Source organism: Tasmannia lanceolata, unplaced genomic scaffold (assembly GCF_043159265.1).
Source record: "Tasmannia lanceolata isolate RefF3 unplaced genomic scaffold, GAP_Taslan_0.1 ptg000006l, whole genome shotgun sequence".
In the NCBI taxonomy this organism is placed as follows: Eukaryota; Viridiplantae; Streptophyta; class Magnoliopsida; order Canellales; family Winteraceae; genus Tasmannia; species Tasmannia lanceolata.
The window spans coordinates 3685716-3699898 of record NW_027518683.1 but is presented as its reverse complement, the minus strand read 5'-3'; the positions used below and the strand labels follow the sequence as shown (position 1 = coordinate 3699898).

The following is a 14183-nucleotide window of genomic DNA, read 5'->3' as shown; positions in this document are numbered from 1 at the left end:
TATTGAGTGTCTCAAGGTAAAACACATTGCGAAGGCATACTGAGAAAGCAACTTCTTTGGGGAGATATCAGAATGATTTCTATAAGAGTAGGGTCAAAGCAACTATTTTCCCCCATTTTTTATTATTTTGGAAGGTGATTTATATAAGAAGTTGATTGGAGTTTCTGCAAGGCGTTCTGTGAAACAGTTATCTTTCTATTGAGAATAGAATTTTCAAAAGTCTCAATAGAATTTATATGTTAAGAGCCTAAGATCTAAAATATATCTAAAAGATCAAAGAGTCGTAGATAAAACCAGAAATCTACTGCTAAAACCAGAAAAATGCAGAAGAAAAAACCAAAAATAAACCCTAGAGAAACATAAATCCAGTACAACCTAATTAAGAAGCAAACCCATTGCTCAATTATACAACAACCAAAACAAATATTAAACCCAAGATTAACATAAATCCATGCATGCAATAATAGAAAACCAAGTAATTGTTAAAATTAGTAGCTGAAATAAAAAACAATTTAGATAGAAAACTAACTGACAGTTGAAATCAGAAAATTCCAATTTAATTAAGAAGAAACCCATTGATTGATTTCACAGATAGAAAAGTGATTAAATAACTAAAATTAAAAACTTCCACTTTCTAACAACCCAATTAAGAAACAAACCCATTGATCAATTTGGCAATAACAAACATCAACATCAAATCCTAGATAAAAATAAATCCTCACATACAAGAATAAAACTATGAAAGCAACTATTACCCAAAGAAGAAAAAACATAAAACAAAGAAATACTCGTTATTGAGCATGAATCTCAGATCAAATAATACAAACAACAAATCCTAGAGAAACATAATTACATAACAAACTAAGGCGTAAACCAATAGATTGATTTCACAACAACCAAAACAAATATCAATTCTTAGGTAAACATATATCCATGCACCCAGGAATAGAAAACCAACAAATAACTGAAATTAAAAATTTCCAATTTCCAACAACAACCCAAATAACAAGCAAACCTACATATCAATTTCACACACAGAAAACCAACTAATAGCTGAGGAGAGATTGAAGAGGATGTTAACCACAAAATAAGCGCAGGTTGGTTGAAGTGAAAGCATGCTTCTGGAGTTCTGTGCGACCGTAAAATACCTACCAAGTTGAAGGGAAAGTTTTATAAGACATATGTGAGGCCAGCCATGTTGTACGGCTCAGAATGTTTGACCACCAAGAAGCAGCATGTGTATAAGATGAGTGTAGCGGAGATGCGAATGCTTAGATAGATGTGCGGCTACACAAGGTTAGATCGGATTAAAAATGAAGACATCCGTAAAAAGGTGGGGGTGACACCAATTGAGGAGAAGATGAGAGAGTACCGCTTAAGATGGTTTTTGCATATCCAACGTAGGCCTTTAGATGCTCTAGTGAGTAGAAGTGACTCGTGCCAAGTTGATAGAGTAAAATGAGGTAGGGGAAGACCGAAAACAACTCGGGTAGAAACAATGAGGAAAGACTTGAGGGCTAGGAACATAACAGAGAACATGACATTGGATAGGAGAGAATGAAAGAAAATGATCCATATAGACGAACCAAACTAGTGTCAGGATTAGACTTAGTTGAGGTGACCCCAACTAGTTTGGGACAAAGGCTTAGTTGAGCTGAGTTGAGTTGTAAGACCAACTAATAGCTGAAATTAAAAAATGAAGTCAAAGAGAACGAAAAAGACAAAGTGCATTCCAATGCCAATATGTGAGTCCCTGAAAAAAAATAAAAGGAACAATTACAATTTGACATCTATAGGCAAAGCCACAAAAGTTATCAAAAAGGATCAATTCAAAAGTTACATATAAAACCAGGAAAACGAATTTAAAGAATAATAAAAAAAACCTGGATTTGCTATTAGCTCCCTTCTCCGTAATTACTCCAAAAACATGAAGCACTCAATTTCTCTTCAATTAAAAGAAGCCCTATAAATCTCAAAGGAAGCACTAAATTCGAATGCAATAGGCGAAGCCCTAAAAATCACATGCAATATGTAACATGGCAAGCATTAAACATCGGGAGAAAAACACAACAAATAAAAATGAGAGGCGAGGCCACAAAAATCATAGGAATAAAAACCATAAAAATCCTGCTTACGAATGGAAAGGAACAGTTCCATCTTTCGTGTGCCTCCAAAAATATGCTCCTTAATTTTTAAGGGCGATGATAAGTTCGCACTCCTGTAGGATGATTGGCACCACTGTAACGTGAATTGACCATCCTTTTCTTGGGTGCGAATTATCCCACAGGGGTGTGAATTTATCATTGCCCTAATTTGAAGGCAGATTCGCTCTTCTAATTCTATACTTCTATGTACCAATTTCGATGAGGCCTGTGAGCTATTTTGCGAATGACGGATGCCATGTTCACGATACTTGTATTCTTGGCCCAATGGCTCCACCCCATCAAAATGTATGTGTAAAATGGTGGGCCCATCCTATGCATGGGATTTGGTGGAGATCGTGAAACCACCCAAACAAAACGTGTAGTTAAATAGTGGGCCCCACTCGATGCATGGGTTTACCTGAAGTTAGTGGGACCCATCGTATCAAAATATGAGGTCAAATGGTTGGCCCCACCCTATGCCTAGATTGGGTATGGTTCCTATCTTCAAGGTAGAATGCTGTGCACGTTGATTTATGAATAATTGATTGCTACTTATTGCTTATTCTGTTACGAGAATGTATGATTCAAATTCTCATAAATCAATCTGCGAACCCTCGGTTTGCATATAGTGATGGACAAGTGAAGATTGTATGGCTAACAGGTCTATAATATCACATAGTTATCCATCTTTAAGATGTGACCAATCATTAGCCAAAAATCAGTACCACTAATAGTCGGCAAATGTCTTTCACCACTGGGCAAATCTTCACACCATTGATCCAAGAGACTCTTGAAGAAGGATGGATGCTAATTAAAACTTTATTGCACATAGAAATTTGTAGTAGCTCTCCGTTGAATTTTGATGTTGAATCCTACGAAGTTGATGATCTTAACACTGTAAGGTGAAGAGATCCAATCATGCAAGGATGAAGGGAAGCAATAAAATTAGAAGTTCTCTATAACTCTTCGCCTCCTATGTTTTACACCATTTGTTGGATATTTCGATTAAGGGGTAACAGAGGTGATTGGCTACGATTTGACTGATCGACTTGTAGTTTCTCCAATCGGCCAGCCCTAATAGCTGAAATTAGCCAACTCCACTGGGAGAATTTTTTTTTTTTTTTTCAACTCAGACAATTTGATTCTTAAGAATATTAATTCTAAATTTATTTCAACGAAACATATTATAAAGCAACCATCATCAACAAACAAGGAAACAAGTTATAAAGGAAGCATCCCAAAAACCACCTTGGCAGTTTGATCCTCTCTTTGATGAAATGTTCGATCGGATGGCACGATTCTCTTTGTCTTTCTCTCATATTCGCTACTCTGCTAATCAAGTGGCCGATCGTCTTGCGAGGATTGGTGTTTCTAAGGATACGTTATCTCTTTATGATTCTCTCCCCCCTTAATTCCGTATCTTTGCTTATGTGTCTTTTTTCTTCTTTGGTTTGATCCTGTGTATATTGACCATCTCGGTCGTCTATCAATAAATTAGCTACCATTTTTAAAAAAATGTATCAACAAATAAGGAAACAAGGAGTTTCTATTTGCAATATGAAGGCTTAGGGAGGTCCATTATCATCCATTCATAAAAAAAATCTTTAAAAAAATATTTTTATAAACTCATTTTTTAAGCCCAGCCCTGTCTGGGAATTGTGAATCACCATTTTCCTAAATCCATCCCGAGCCTTTTCTTCCACCTCTCCTCTACAATCCTCGAACAAACTTGTGTTTCCAGGCGCTATGAAATGGGGGGCACTTCCTTCGCCTATCGTATGTACCGGCTTGGCTTCGTCCCGAACCAAGGAGGCATTCTGGCAGGCGCATGCGTATAGGAATGCCGACTATAGAGACTAGAAAGACTTAAAGATGAAGGAAGAATAATAGGAGTAATAAGTATGAATCAAATGTTGATTACTGCGACATTTCGCCATATATCTTCGAGAAATTTAGCCTTGCATGGATTTCATTGCATGAACAGAAAAAGATGGTATGAGTGTCAATGCAAAGCGAAACAAGAATGAAAAGAAAAAGTAAATGATGGCAAAAGCTTGAAGATCAGCCTCTAAATAAAGATTTGAATTGATCGTACTTCTCTAAAATATCTTCCCCCTGGCAATGAGAGAGCTACATAAATAGAAACTGTAGGTTACGTATATTGAACTTTAGTTTATGAATGCAAAAGAGAAGCAAATGATACTACATAGTGGACACTGGAGAAAGAGAAACCCATGAACTCTTCTATGAGGAAGCTTGGCCTCCTCAGGTCCTGTAGTGAGATCGTCACAACAAAAGGCATGGACAGATAGTTAGGAACATATGTTTGTTAGGTTAAGATATGAGTTCAATTTTCACTATAATTGTTTTAAGAGAAAAGATAAGGACGATGATATTTTCACTCCCCCCCTGCATTAGGCATGCGCCCCGTTATAACGTGATTTGACGTGAGCAGTGGGCAACTTTAACGCTTTTTGATGTCAAATCACGTTCTAAGGGGGCGCATGCCTAATGCAGGGGGAGTGAAAATATCATCTCCCAAAGATAAATTGAAGGGTACCCTTGCAACAACAAAAAAGCTTCTACAGGGCACTCCTATTGGTCCTTCTAAATAAAGTGTGCGCATTGATTGTTCCTTTAATTTTATATTTGTCTGCTCCATTATCAAATTTTTTTGTGCCCTTACAAATGCACTTTGTTCAAGCAAGACTTGTCAGATTGACGATTCAGATCACTCAAAGGTTTTATTAATTGATTTGTCTTTACTTGTTCACATAAATAAGACAAAACAACAAAGGTATCATCTCTACTTCTATAGTGTCTATACTTACTTCTAAAAATATATATATGTATAATGGCAGCATGTCACCATCCAATACCGATTCTAAACTCTTTATTAAGATGTCATGAAAATCCAAAGATACCAAAGGAATACATAAAGCAACACATCCTTGTGTGCAAGATCTCTTGCTTCCGTGGGCGAAGAAGCACCTCAAAGCCCTAGTGGCCGGCTACAAAAGTTACATAAATTTGTGACTTGTTATTATCGTCATTAAAATGGAATCCTAATAAGGGTAAGGTTTGGTAGGGAACACATGGCACATGTGGAGATTTACTTAAGTTATCGCCCGGTAGGACCACCAAAATATCAATTCAACTTGGCAGATCCCAAGCTGAAAGATGATCTTAATCCGTCAAACAAAAACAGTGTTTATTGTTATCCATTGAAAGATCAAACTACAAATGTACAGTTTGATTTGAAGTCAACAAAATGCATCATCATTGGCAAAGGAAACAAGGCTAAGTAACCAATACCCCAACAAAATGCAACTCCAGTACATAATGGTAATTGATCCCAATGCATTTCATAATGGTAATTAGCCTACCCCAAGTTGAGTTGAGTATTTCATAATAGTAATTGATCTCTATGTATTTCATATGTGCAAGAAATAGATATTTTATAATGATGTATAAAGCATTAACCCTGTCACAAAATAAAACTAGCATCGTAGGTAGAGATCACGTAGGAGGAAGGACATCCATATAAAGTCTAGGGAAATGATATTTCCCGCCTCTGACGGATAAAATCGCCCCTAACATTATTCGTTAAGTTTTAAAAGCAAAGAAAAATGCTAAAGGGTTGAATTTATCCTCAAGCAGTGAACCATTGTCTTGGTCATAATTCGGGAGAGTCAAAAGAATCAAAAGAGTTTTTATTGACTTTGTAGGACAGAATGCGAAACGCGGATGTGGTTTAACGTGGAACACGGCCAAGGTAAAAAAAGGTGTCGACTCGGGAGGGTCGATGCAGACGTGGGGGTTTTAAAACTATGATATAAATGAAACAAAGAAAATTTTCTATGCGTTCTATGCTTTCTTAAGAAGTGATTGCAGAGCACTGGTGTTGCGAAATGAACATTTTGCAGGTCAGGATGACACATATTTGTTTTGATGCATTTAGGCCTGCTGTAACCATTTCCAATACTAGAGAAGAGGAGATAGGAGAATTCATGGGAGGGTTTATAGAGGAACTAGCCGTAGTGACTTGGAAACTTATCATAGTCTGTCTTGCTTACAAATTATATCTTTTTCTGTTTTTCTAATGTATGTTTGCATTACGAAATGGATTGTGTCTCACCCGAAGCCACCACCGTTGCTTGGAACATAACAATGTCACATACCTGTAAAAAGAACTCTACAAGCATGAAAGGCTAAAAGTATAACAGAACCAGGCTCAAAATAACTATAGTAAATTAAATCCATAACCATCCATAAAACTAATTAATTCCATAATCGTTGAGTGTCAATCTTTCACTCTCCACCCAATAACTAAATAACTTATTAACAAAGCATGTCATTCTAATACTCACTCAATAACTAATTTAAAATAAAAATCTTCTTCCTCGTGGTAATCTTCGCTTGCCGCTCCAACCCCGAGCTAGAATCACGCCTCGAGATCTGAAATTTGTAAACCACGGATGACCCAAAGCTCATGTGAAGTAATAAGAACTACACTAACAGATAGAATATCAATGGCAGAGGTAATAAAAAGCAAATAGTCATAATCATATTTCAGGATGTATTTCGATACAAATATCAATACATCTTGGGTTCAAAAATAGCGTAGTTTATTATTGTTCAAAAATTCGATTGTCAACGGTTCGTCAGTGTATTATGCATTCCCCAACGACACGAGTCCAAAATTGGCTAATAGTTCAGAATTGTTCAGTCTGCCAATGTATTATGCATTCCCCACTGGCATGGGTCTAGAACTAAACTTAAGCTTCCCAAGAATTATCAATATTTAATGGTTTGATATCCAATAGTGGGTTTCAGGAAATGAGAACAGTGAGTTCAATACAATAATAAGTCGAAAGAATCGATAAAAGGGGTTGCACCCTTAAACATTCAGAATCGATAATATACTGGGCTCAGAATTCAATTTGAGATATGAATATCAATAATCTAATACAGGTGGAAATCAAAAGAATCAATAAGCATCCAAGATGGTTTTTGAATACCCCATTAGAGTAATCCCTATTACTCACCTCGACCATGGTTTCAGAGTTGAGTCAGTCTCGAAGTCGTTCTTCAATTCCCTGTGGTTAACAATAAGGGAGTTTCACAATCAATTTTCTATTGGGTCTTTTTCTTGTATTAACTAAATGTTCTTGGTCAATTCAATCATTGTCAGGTCTAAGAAACAAGTCAGAATAATTTAGCTGAAATTCAGAATTAGATAAGTAAATTTTCAGATTTCAATGAGTTCGGACATCCGAACACATCCTTTGGAAGACCCTTCGAACGTCTCTGAGAATTTCTGAAGAAATTATGCTCTTGGGTTTTTCAAACTCTTCACCTTCGGGCGCCCGGATCGGACGTTCGAACACCCCTTTGGACGTCCGAATATCTCTTTTCGGACGTCCGAGATTTGCGGGCTAGGTTTTCTTCCCGAGGTCGCGAATCTTAGATTTCCTACCTGATTTCCCACAAACTTCAAAGGGCCATTACTTATTCGTTTGAACCCTGTTTCGCGCAAGGTTGGATCCGACGGACTCTGTTTGATGAGGAGATTCCATCAAACCTAATTTCATGCATCAATACCCAATAAACGGAAATCACATCGAAGCCCTAATGTCTAGGTCAAAAGTTAAAAAATCTTAATTTCCAAAGCCAGGACGGCTTGATCTTGAATTCGTTGGGGATCAAGAAACTAAATGGTCCTCAAGAAATCTAAGAACAACCGTATAAATTATTTCCAACATGATTCAATCATCAAAGTCACCCTTCTAATTTCACTATTCCTCTTTTAGGATTCAATTAACCTTCAAAGATCGATTTAGAGTGAAGATCTTACCTCGATTCGCGTTTTCCAATCCTAGATCTCAATTCTCTTCTCCTTCCACGCGAGTTTCTTAGGGCTGAACAAAATGTTTTAGCGCTTGATTAGTCTCCCAAAACTCTTGAGGTTGTATTTATAGACTTCTTAGAAGAGCCCTAATCAAAGACTAATATTATAGGACAAAAACACCCCTCTCTTTAAAGGGGGGACGGATTTAGTAGAGTGGGTATTGTGGGGTATTTAGATTGGTTGTTATATTGGTCAACTTGTCAAGAAGAAATGTAGATTTTGTTACATTCATGGCTTGGATTTCTTTTGTGAATTCCAGTTTTATTTGATAAACATCTCAATAACTTTGATCTGCTATACTTCTTGAGTAGAACTTCAGAATTGCTTGTGTGGCCAAAATACTTATATAGGGATTTGCTAGCGTTTTGGCCACCTTCCTCCTTGAGGAGTGGTGTGCCGTTGATTGTATATTTCGTCTCTTTTGTCTTCTCGTTTTCTATTGTAAATGTGGGAGTTCCATCTAGATCTCTTGTTTCTTTTTTTTTTCTTTTTTTCCATCATTTATAATATTACCATTTCAAAAAAAAAAAGGAGATTTGCTAGCGTCCATTGCAGAAGGCATTTCGCGGAATGGCAGTTGCATGTGAGAGCAGCCACATAGGCTCACTTTTCAACAGATTTTTTCTTTATTCATGAGGTGGCTGCTCTCACATGCAAAAGACCACCTGCAAAATGCCTTCTGCGGTGGACGCTAGCAAATCCCACTTATATATCTTTTAGTGAGCCGCGTAGGCTCACTTAAAAAGCATATGATGCATCTAATGGGCCATAAGGCCCAAAACTAATCAGAGTTCATATTTTTCACTATGAGGAATCAAACAATTATACCCTATTTGAATTTCAAGAAAAACATTTGTTGTGGAAAAGTGGAAAATTTTCTCAGGAATTTTTTTTCCACAATTTAGAGATAAATGATATGGTTCGATTTAGACGGATATCATTAAAATCCAAGGTCCCTCCAGATAAAACTTGAACTGCAGTGGTTAGAGTTACTTTTTCCATGTGTAATCAATGGAAAAGCAGGAATTTCTGAAAAAGTTTTTCTTTTCCATACATTTTTTAGAAAATTCCTGCAAACTAAACAAATCATTGGAACATGTTTGGACATGCTGAATATTTAATAATAACATGAAGGCTAAATCATTGATAATAAGAACAATACATAATAAGAACGAAGAGAGATAGCATCTGATTACCTAATAAAAACCTACATAAACAACTTTCTTAGCAAACATCCGGCCCAGGGGACACGTGTCTGTCGTCCATTGGACGACACTCTTCTTTCTCTCTAATTATTCCCAACTTTCTTAGCAAACGTCCAACCAAGCGGACAAATGGACCTACCAGAAGTACGCCCATCACCCCCAAGGATAGCAACAATGTTCCTCGCATATTGACAATAAATGTATATTTAATTGCCAATGAAGATGTGATCATAACTCCCTCCAAGTAAGTAGCCAGCATGGAAGTGATAGCAACCCACAAAAGCACCACCAAAGTGATCCTAGAAACCCTTGTTCGAATTGGGAATCCGCTTATCAGCAGTAGGATTATGGCCAGAGAAGCTGCAAAACTAATCGTATTACAGATAATGAAGTAAGAGTAAGCGATTTTCTCTTTAATACCCAAGACCGCCACCCCACTGTTAACAGAAAGAGTGCCTGTATCCGTTGCTGTTTTTTCAAATTCACCCTGCATGACCCCACCAGGCGGGCTAAGTCCGGATTGGTATGTCACCGTTGCAATTAGTATTGCCACAACCATTAGCGTGTTTCCTGCATCTTTAAACCGATCATCCTCTTTCTTAAGCTGTTTCTTCCTTTTGTTCCCTCCGAAGCACCCGTACTGAGGGAACTTTGGATTAATATCTTTGGATCTTTTAGCTCCAGCTGATCGAAGCCTCCGTTTGATTCTTGTGTCGACACCCGATTTGTTTGAACTATCTAACAAAACATCCAAGGCTGTGAATCCGTTCACATTCAAGGCGTTTACATCCACTCTAGTCTCCCCGGCAAGCAAAAATTCTATGATCTGCAAGCATGAACATTTCTATGTTTTTAAATAAAAATGTATGAGTCTTATCATGAGAGATGATTTATCTCTTTCTTATAAGAGAACCTAGGTCACTCCCCTGTTTTATCATTCTAATCAGTGAGTGACGGTCATTAGGTTCCCTAATGAAGATGCTAATCACACCGATTAATGAGCAGTTAAGCATTAATGGACCGAAATCAGAACAATAAAAAGTCATAAAGAATTTTAAACTAGTAATTTTGAATTTATAAAATAGAAAAGAAAAAGAAAATCACGTTTATATGTGAGCCTAGACAATGCACATTATATGCAGAAAAAATTCAGACAAGTCAGGCTCTCACATTTTTTGTAATTTTTCAATAATTCATGATATTTTTTAATTTTCTATTTTTAACGATATTTTAGTCCTATTGGATTTTTGAAATTATCATTTTTTTTTTAAATTATTTCAAGTATTTTAGCTATCCACATCGAGATGACTTATGACTCACATTGAGTTAAGCGTTTGACTCAGATAAAAATGTGGAAAAACTGCTCAAAATTTCAAAACATTACCAAAATTTGTGACCCAGTAACTAGTCATGCAGATTCACAGCCAGTAAGAAGAGTCAGCAGTAGAAGGAGAGAAGTGCCAGCGAGGCTTAAAGAATAGATGTAAAGAATGAGTCATAATAGAATCAGTTAGGAAGTTGGAGAAGTTAGTTAGAAAGAGATAGGCTTTTACATAGGCTATAAGTAATGTAAAAAAAGGGGGTAGAAAAACATGTATAATCAGAGGAAATTGCTTTTCTTGTAATGAGAGGTTCTGGTGCCTCAAAGCCAGTTATGTAGTTTTGCTTTTCAAGTCGAGTTTTTATATGGTGCCCGACCGTCAAAATCTCAAGGGCTAGGTGACAAACCACCTGGCCCTTGGATTTTGATCTGGTCAAAACACTCAAAATCCAAGGGCCAGGTGGTTTGCCACCTAGCCCGTCTGATTTTGACGGTCGGGCACCATATAAATTCTCTTTCGAGAATACCGGCTATTACTTCATTTTTTTCTGCTTCTTCTTTAGCAGTTCCTATTGTTCTTGCAGTTTTTTTACTTTGAATTACAGCTAAGCTCCTAACAGACCCTGATTTTTTTTTACGAGTTTTTATACTTTTGATGTAGGGACTTGATGGTCAGGCACCATGTAACAACTCCTATAACACTCCTATATTCTTATTTTGGACGGTAATAAATTCACCCCTGAAAGAAGAATACACCCCCGTTTGTCTTACAGGGGGTGTATTCTTCTTCAACAATGTGGTGTATTCTTCTTTTGAGGGGGTGAATTTATCACTGCTTTTTTTTTTTTTTTGCGAAAGGGAGCTGATAAATCCTCCCCTTTGTATTATGTGGCCGCCCTGTTACAGTGTTACACTTACTATAGGTAGCAAACGGCTTTCTTCTTTCCTTTTTCCTCATCTCTTCACCCTCTCCCTCAGCTACAAGTGTATGCATGTGAGGCCCTCTCTCTAGAGAGAGAGAGAGAAGAAAGATGAAGATAGAGATGACAAAGATGAGAGAAGGAGAGGGTCACCGGGCCACCATGTAGTAGCACGGGGGAGCAGAATAGAAAGGGGCGGAAATGCGGAATTACCACCTCCCGCTGCAAAAATACTAGGCATCTTTGTCATTTCGGATGGAAGGCATCCCCTTTTGTCATTGTCCTAAAAGTTTTAAAATGGAATTCACTTCTAAAATCGGATTACGTGCTGAAAATAAACTAGGGGTTAAAAAGGCTTTCTGAATTTGTCGATTTATTTGAAACATTAGAAGTTTGATACAAATGAAGATCGTAAGGGATTCTGTTTGGATGCAAGGAAAAAAAAAATTCTTTAAAATTTGATTTTCAAGCATTCTCTAAAGTAAAAAGTTCCCTTTGCTAAGAAAATTTCAACCCACCTGGACCATACATTTTTATGGGTTATATAATTTCCCCTTTCTAGGAAAATTTCAGCCCTGCAGGACCATGGATTTTTTTATGGGTTTATTTCTAAAATACAAAATTCTTTTGTAATATTGCTAAAGAGAGAGATATAACTTTTATTTTGGACAAAAAAAGGAGAAGAATACCTGACTCTGTCTCATAGCTGTGGAGAGATGGAGGAGAGTATTGTCATCATTATCCTTCAACTTCACAAACTCATCACGCTCCTTAACATCAACCAACTCCACCAACTTTTTTATGCACTCGAAACGATTACGTTTCTGTTTCAGACACAAGTGCAGAATCGATTCTCCACCATCGGTCAAGACTCGAGTTGTTACAGGTTTTGCACGCACTAACTCTTCCAAAATCTCGACTCGGCCTTTTATTACAGCACTATGGAGAGGAATGCTTCCCTCTGGATCACGAACAAGACAAGTCTCAGGGTCTACTTGTAACAAATCTTTTACCATTTCAATGTTCCCCTTTGCTGATGCCAAGTGTAGAGGCAAATAGCCTTTGGAGTTTAATTGGCTAGCGAATTCTGGTTTTCGGCTTAATATCTCTCTGGCAAAACAGGTGTGTCCATAGAGAGCTGCTATGTGTAAAGGATTTCCTTCAACGCCAACCTCTGCACATCTATCCAGGATGCTAGCATCTTTTTCCAGCAATTCGTGCAAGTATGTTTCATTGCCCATTAAAGCCACTTCATAAACCTTACTCTCCATACCTCTCTCTCTCTCTCTCTCTCTCTCTCTCTCTCTCTCTTTCTCTCAATTGTGTTTCTTATCTTGAAATTGGGTGGAGCTGATCTTTTATATCATGTATCGACATGCCCCGGATCTAACACATTCATGATCTAAAGAGACTTTACTTTTAGTTTTTTTTTTTTGCTGACATTTTCTAGGAAGCTAAGTTTTATGACTTTTAGAATTAGGAAAACATTTAGAAAACGGAACTCCGCCAAATGCCAAAAACACTGAAAATGACTAAATCGACCATCATTCAAATTGGAACATTTTTTTTCCGAACAGAGTTGATAGCTTGAAATGATGTGAGAGAGAAAGAGCACCACAACTAGTAGGAGACAAAAGAAGGGGCTAGCCGCCACCTAGCCCTTGTTACTTTGACGGTCAGGCATCATAGAAAAACTCACAAAAGAAAACCGGAGACCCATATGGTTCTCCTATCTAGAAATTTCCTGGAATTGAAACATGTCCTTATCGCATGCTCGCTATATTGAATCGTTTGTTAAGGAAATTTTATCTCAAAGAAAAAAAAAAAAAAACATATACATGGTCGTTTTTAACAACGTTTTGTGCAAAAAGAAATTTAGGAAAAAAATGGGTTACCAAATCTTGAAAAATTGATTTATGGGAAATATATTTTCAATTTTTTTTTCATTATAGCCAAACAAGCCGTTAAAGGTTATATAAAATAGTATTTAAAAACGCGGATGACGCGCAAAACACGGCCGAAGAAAAATCCTTGTTGACTCAGCGTGGACGCGACCAAGAACGCAGTTTACGCGGCTAAGTACTCTGTTGACGCGGTCATAATTCGGGAGAGTCAAAAGAGTTTTTACTGACTCTATAGGGCAAAATGTTAAACACGAATACAGTGCAACCTGAAACATGGTAAGAGTAAAATGGGAGTCGACTCGGGGGAGTCGTCGCGAACGCGGGGGAGTTTTAAAACTATGACATAAATAGAAACAAAGGAAATTTCCAGGATCACTCTCGACATCAATATGTACACACCCCATTTTCAGGATCTAACACATTCATGATCTAAGAGACTTACTTTTACATATTTTTCTTCGGTCACATTTTCCAGGAAACTACGTTGTATGACTTTTAGAATTAAGAAAACACTTCCAAAACGGAACTTCACCAAATTCCAATAACACTGAAAATGACCAGATCGACCATTTTCACATTGCTACATTTTTTAGAACAGAGTTGAATGCTAGAAATGATCTAGAGAGAGAGAGAGCACCACAGCCAGGTATGGTTGTGGTGCTCGTATGGTTCTCTTATCTAGAAAATTCCTGAAATTGAAACATGTCCTTATCACGAACGAAACTTGGCTCAGGTCGGGGTCTGAGGAAATTTCCTCAGACCCCTTGCTAATAGTCTA

At 37.3% G+C, this 14183-nt stretch overlaps 1 protein-coding gene across 1 annotated transcript; it reads right to left on the bottom strand.

The window, feature by feature from the left end:
* Positions 1 to 9171: 9171 nt before the first annotated feature.
* Positions 9172 to 12932, bottom strand: LOC143879300 (uncharacterized). The gene is made up of 2 exons (XM_077381623.1): positions 12191 to 12932; positions 9172 to 10086 (listed from the first exon to the last, which is right to left on the bottom strand). The coding sequence occupies exons 1-2, from the start codon at positions 12770 to 12772 to the stop codon at positions 9280 to 9282; spliced, it is 1389 nt and encodes a 462-aa protein (XP_077237738.1). The 5' UTR covers positions 12773 to 12932; the 3' UTR covers positions 9172 to 9279.
* Positions 12933 to 14183: the final 1251 nt, after the last annotated feature.

What these genes read in the sequence shown, in the direction of transcription:
- LOC143879300 (XM_077381623.1), bottom strand. Translation starts at nt 12,772, where the DNA reads ATGGAGAGTAAGGTTTATGAAGTGGCTTTAATGGGCAATGAAACATAC. An exon ending in CAGCTATGAGACAGAGTCAG is followed by an intron (nt 10,087 to 12,190) that starts GTATTCTTCTCC and finishes TCATGCTTGCAG; the next exon opens with ATCATAGAATTTTTGCTTGC.